This window comes from Dufourea novaeangliae, unplaced genomic scaffold, assembly GCF_001272555.1.
Source record: "Dufourea novaeangliae isolate 0120121106 unplaced genomic scaffold, ASM127255v1 scaffold57, whole genome shotgun sequence".
NCBI classification, from domain to species: Eukaryota; Metazoa; Arthropoda; class Insecta; order Hymenoptera; family Halictidae; genus Dufourea; species Dufourea novaeangliae.
This window is the reverse complement of record NW_015373937.1, coordinates 688,994-695,005: the sequence shown is the minus strand read 5'-3', so window position 1 is coordinate 695,005 and position 6,012 is coordinate 688,994. Positions and strand designations below refer to the sequence as shown.

Here is a 6,012-nt window from a genome sequence, read left to right as displayed (position 1 = left end):
TATGTATGTATTTATACATATATATCAGAAAACGTACGGAATCTGAGGAGACCGAAAGTGGTACACAGAAGGAAGCAAAGAACAGAGAGAGAAAGAAAGACACGCGCGTTCATATACAATACAAACAAAAGGAAGACGAATGTAGGCTTTTGTTGACGCTTGTTTAATTATTTTTGTTAATTTAGGAATTTCTTTCGCGAGAAGAGGGATACGAAGCGATAGAAGTTTAATAATGGAGGGGTTTTCCTGTGTATGGTCAGGGACTCGGGGTGCTAGCGCTGTTATTTTTGAAAATAAAATGAAGATAAATGAAAGCATTGATAGAAAGAGTGAGAGAGAGTGAGAGAGAATGGTCGAGAAAGCATAGTGAAACACGAGCCATATTACACAGAAGCGAGGTAGAGGAATAAACGGAGCCTTGTATAGTGAACGATATAAAAAGAAAGAAAGAAAAATATGTGATTATTTATAATAAATTTCCTAGGACAACTTACACGTACTGCCTTAAAAAGCATTTTAATTTCGCGAACCACCCACAATTCGTGTCGGTGATCTCGCGGTGAGCTCTGAAGGAACGCACGAGAGCACATGCTCGAGTGAGAATTAAAACAAAAAGAAAAAAATAGTTATTGTTCTATCTGTAGGATTGACGGGAACGTTTTACAGGCATTTCCACGTAGAACATTTCGTGAAGAACTATACCGTTCGGTTGGCCAATTATTTCGTTCGTTTTTGCTATACAAACCACTGATACTCGTTCACTCATGGTAAAATAAAAGGGTTGAATGATATATGCAGCTCAAATTAATCTATATATGAAACAGAAAACAGAAATTTTTATGTCGGTTCCCATTTCTACGGACGAACTGGTTGACTGATCTTTGGAATCAGGAACGAAGAATATGGGTTGTGGTGAAAGGACAAAGGTTTGACGAGACCTGATCGTAAATAGTAATCGAATTCGGGGGCGAGACACATAATCACGCGGCGGCGTGCCTCTCGAACGATACGTGGACTTCGCCTGCCTTTTTGTTACAGAATAGTTGAAATAAAATAATTTTTATCACGACTGTTATCCGAGATTGAGAGAGGGAGAGAGAGAGAGAGAGAGAGAGAGAAGGATAGAGTGACAAAGAAAGCGAGAGAGTGCGCGAAAGAAAGAGTGGGGTGCAGCGTGTCGAACGATGAACTTAATAAAATGATAAATGAAAATGAAAAAACGGAAGTAATCATACACGAAAATGTTCTGGTAACATTCTTCTTTATTCATTTCGTACACCTTCAACGACTCGCGATGTTCACGATTTTGATTGTGAGAATCGAGTAATAAACATTTTTGCAAGTATCTGTATACACGGGATTCAATGCTTTCTCGCTGTACATTAACGCTTGTACGGGGGATGACTATTACAAGATATATTTTCGTGTTCCGAAAATGTACATACATAATATACGAAGCAATTTTTAACTGTTACATTGATGTATATCCTGCAACGCCTTTTAACCGATTATCTAAAATGTATTATTATTTAAAAGATTTGTATATTGTTGAGGCATTTACAACTCTTAGAGTTTGAGATACAAATCTAGCGATTTCTTAGGATCATTAATTAACTACTTGGAAACAGTATCGACTGCGAATTGTCGTTCGTTTCTATGAAAATAACAGAATGATACTATTTAATCGTTTGCAGTCCTAAAGTCTACAAAAATAATTTAGATAAAACGATGTCGGTTATCATTGTAGATGTATCGAAGTGCAAAGAATTCAGTTCCAACTATTTTGTGTGACGTAAAATGATTTATTGACTATAACGAATAACAAAGCAAATGTTCAAGCATATACATATACGACCGGAGTATAATGAAAAGTCTGCAAAGACCGTTCGTCAATGCAGATCTTCGGGCCTTATAGTACTCTCCTCACTGGAAACAAATTATTTTCTGAGGTAAGTATCACTGAATTTCAAGTCTGTGATTGTATGAGGAATCGCGAACATACTTCTCACAGTATTTTAAACCATGGCTTCCCTCGTTCCTGTACGAACTGTACATGGGGCTATCCAACAGAGACGCTTTAAACTTTGGTAAAAAATAGACCCAAACTTTTAACATTGTTCCAACCTAAGAACAATTTTTATAATGAATATGAAATAATAATTGTATGTTATATGACTAGTAATCGATGGAATATTGAAGAAAATAAACACCTCTTCAAAGTTCTCATTTGCCTTGACTTTAGCCTCTGGAGCGATTAGGACATCCGTTTCGGATCTTTCGTAGAACGCAGGATGTTCTTCTAGTTCGTCCAGTTTCTTCAGCATTTTTGTGTCCACGTCGTATACTTCACCAATCACATGCTACTCAAGTATAAACAATTCTAATTAAAGTAGGATTAATAATAACTAAAGGTATCAGTGCTTTATAGTAATGGTCGAATAAAGGATCTCCTATTCAACGTTAAGACTGCACGAATTTGAGTCTTTAAAATTGAAATGTTAATTAAAATTCAAACGATAGCTGATTAGTACTTTAAACATACTTGAATTTTAAATATTGCCGTCAATCATATTTAATAATACCTACGCCAAGGTAGAGAAACTAGCATCACCTATCTAAAACCTAGTGAAATTGATAATAATGCGTATAACTGTTTTACTAATTGAGTAATACTTACGTGGCCAAATCCAGGTTTCTTCAATAAAAATGGGATATTATATCTGGTTGCTATTATTAAGGGGTAAGGAACGGTGGTTTTTCCAAGTCCAAGAAATTTAGAGTAACCATTTGCTGTATCCGAAATTAGGCTGTGATTAGGTTCACCCCGCTTCAAAGTACCGTAGACGAACACACGGTACAGTGGATTCTTGAACAGATTTTCGTACATTTTTAAATATTTGTATGTCTATCTTAATTAACCAGTTGTTCATAAACCGTATTTAACTCGAATTTGCATTTTTAAGTTGTGAGCTTTTGAATATTTCCCGCTCCTCTGGGTCAACGTCAACTAACTTCTGCCAGCTGTTACAAGATGGTAGTCTTTATCAGAGAAGCTTTCGACAGTTCTCAAAAGATGCTGCCACTAGTGCCTGGATTGTCGAAGGCACAACTTGGTTATAAAACGTTAATCAGTTGTCGTTCGCGTTTTAAAGCGGCTGAACTGTTTCTAATGACGTACAATTCACTATGGAGTATTCACTATTGTGAGACTGTAACGAAACTTATAAAACTCGATCTTCGTTCACTAACAAGCAGCCAAAAATGAATTTCGTAGACACGCCCGACGACGTTTCACTTTTATAGATGAACAATGACACTAGAGGTCACGTGTATGTACTTCTTCACCGGATATCTATTCAGTCATCGACTCTGCAACATTTCCGGTATTCGTTTGCGTCTAGGGCTGAATCGATAACACCAAGGTATCGATACTTTTACTCATAAATACTTTTGTATGATCGTATCGATATTTATTCCGTATCGAAACAAAAGTATCGATACCTGCTTGTATCGAATTATATTTTCCTAACCTTGATACCCAACACAAAAGTTGTTTCTGCGTTGAAAGAGAATAAAATACTACGCTATACTTTATCTATTTATTTAAATATTTAATATAAAACATATAAACATAAACGTATGTATAAATTATAAACAATATACGTAATATAAGATATACACGATAAATAAATATGTGTCTCGGGACTTGTTTGTAGTTTTGCGCGCTAATTTTGAATGTTGAAGTTTGTTAATAATTTATTGATTATTTTAGATGTTCAGTTTTTATATTTAATTATCGGTCTTAAGTTTTGTAAATAATTTTATTACTAAATTTATCGTTGAGTTTAGATGTGTGTACCTTTATTTATAAACCGTTGAAACTATACTTGTACATACGCGAGCAACCTCGGCTTCCACTAGGCAAAAAAGCAATGTAGGGGTTAGGGCCTCCTACTACTTGGTAAATTTATTTCAAATACTGAAATAAATGATAAATCGAATGTTCATTTCGCATAAGTTTCAATAACTCCGAGACCAAGTGGTAGGAGGTCTTTCCTTTATAACACTTTTTCCCCTATCGGTAGCCGAGTTTACTCGTGAGGGTAAATACATCTCACACACACCGGATCTCTCATGCAAGCTCCGTGGGTTTTATGACCACCCGTTCTCACCACACGGGGTCAGTGGCGCGTCCTCCGGGGGCTCCGTGACCCCACGCTCTCACCGCGCAGGGTCTATGTCGCCTCCTACGGGGCCTCCGTGACCCCACGAACTGACCGCGCAGGCTCTATGGCGCCCCCACCGGGGGCTCCGCGACCCCACGCCCTCTCCCCACGTATCAATGGCGCCTCCACCGCGGCCTCCGTGCAGGGTCTATAGCACCTCCACCGGGTGCTCCATGAACCCCTCTCACGCCCCACGTGATCAATGGCGCCTCCACCGGGGCCTCCGTGACCCCACGCTCTCACCGCGCAGGCTCTATAGCGCCTCCTCCGGGGGCTCCGCGACCCCACGCTCTCACCCCACGTGATAAATGTCGCCTCAACCGGGGGCTCCGTGACCCCACGCTATCAGAGCACAAGGTCTACGGCGCCTCCACCACCGGGGGCTCCGTGAACCCACGCTCACACCGCGCAGGCCGTCTGCCATTTAAAGGGAAGGTAATTATTTGCGGCATATAAGTTACAATATTTTATAAGCCTCAATACTATCTAAGTCTACTTTTTCTGAATTTATATAAATATCATTACAAGTATATTGTAGAATCATATAGATAAGTAGGATTTAAGTAAAATAAGTATCTAAGGGCACTTTTATTGAATCTATACAAATATTATTATAAATATATTGTAAAATCATATATGAAAGTTGTATTTAAGGCGATTATTGTTAAATTTATAGAAATACTATTGTAAATTGTATATTTTCGAACGATTTTTTCAATAAAAGGCAGTCAAATCATACGTATGCGTTATTCCTAATATCAATTAACCAAAAAATTAAGTTTTTCCGCCATTATTTCTTAATTACTTCGGTAAAAGTAGGTTTAAATTTATATTATTTCTACTTATATAATGATACAATTTATCCATTGCAAATATTTCCCTCTTCTGTAACTTGCGAATCTTCCGAACGATCTTCAAAGCTTCATACAGCTTTCGTAAGTTTGTTGCCAAATGAGACGCCAACGATCACGTGGGTTATAGCGCGGGGTCACGGAGCCCCTGACGGAGGCGCCATTGATCACGTGGGTTACACCGTGGGGTCACGGAGCCCCCGGTGGAGGCGCCATAGACCCTGTGCGGTGAAAGCTTGGGGTCACGGAACCCCCGGTGGAGGCGCCATAGACCCTGTGCTGTGAGGAGTCCCCGGCAGAGGCGCCAAAGATCACGTGGGTTATAGCGTGGGGTCACGGAGCCCCTGACGGAGGCGCCATTGATCACATGGGTTACACCGTGGGGTCACAGAGCCCCCGGTGGAGGCGCCATAGACCCTGTGCGGTGAAAGCTTGGGGTCACGGAGCCCCCGGTGGAGACGTTAGAGACCCCGTGTATGTGAGGAAATGAGGGCATCGAACCCCCGGAGCATGCACAAGAATTTTGAAACGTGATCCCTTATCATTGTTGCTCGTACGAGTCTCGAGCTCGGTCTAATGTTGCTCGTGCAACTGTTGAAATCTAACTGACACTTGTGTGTGCTTCCGTGAGCAAATTATATAGTAACCCCAGCAACCATGGCAGTTTCTGCAGATACTACTACAGCCCAAGTTTAAAAGACTTAGGCAGTAGTTAGTTTCTTTAGAAACCTGTTGAACCAGACAACTATAATTAGTATAAGATTGTACACTGTTTATGCAGTTATATTTAATACAATTCGATGAAATGGGGCTTATATTAACTGACGCATGTTTATAGGAATATACATATGTATACATATAAATTCTAATGATATAAAAGTTTGAAATACAATATGATGCGGTACGGTACAATACGTCTATTCGAATCAATTGCT

The 6,012-nt window shown here is 39.4% G+C and overlaps 1 protein-coding gene across 2 annotated transcripts; it reads right to left on the bottom strand.

The window, feature by feature from the left end:
* Nucleotides 1-1,781: 1,781 nt before the first annotated feature.
* Nucleotides 1,782-3,294, bottom strand: LOC107185422 (putative gamma-glutamylcyclotransferase CG2811). 2 transcript variants are annotated; one of them, XM_015573094.1, is made up of 4 exons: nucleotides 2,678-3,294; nucleotides 2,211-2,360; nucleotides 2,003-2,124; nucleotides 1,782-1,926 (listed from the first exon to the last, which is right to left on the bottom strand). In XM_015573094.1, exons 1-4 carry the CDS (start codon nucleotides 2,885-2,887, stop codon nucleotides 1,890-1,892), a joined length of 519 nt encoding a protein of 172 aa, XP_015428580.1. In that variant the 5' UTR covers nucleotides 2,888-3,294; the 3' UTR covers nucleotides 1,782-1,889. The 2 variants fall into 2 exon arrangements, with proteins under 2 accessions (XP_015428580.1, XP_015428579.1); XM_015573093.1 differs by lacking the exon at nucleotides 1,782-1,926 and having other exon boundaries at nucleotides 1,957-2,124.
* Between the last annotated feature and the right edge of the window lie 2,718 nt (nucleotides 3,295-6,012).

Bases quoted from the DNA above. Each gene is read 5' to 3' on its own strand.
- LOC107185422 (XM_015573093.1), bottom strand. From the start codon at position 2,887: ATGTACGAAAATCTGTTCAAGAATCCACTGTACCGTGTGTTCGTCTAC. The intron at 2,361-2,677 runs GTAAGTATTACT...ATACTTGAGTAG, and splicing joins AGAAACCTGGATTTGGCCAC to CATGTGATTGGTGAAGTATA. The intron at 2,125-2,210 runs GTGTTTATTTTC...AATTGTTCTTAG, and splicing joins CAAATGAGAACTTTGAAGAG to GTTGGAACAATGTTAAAAGT.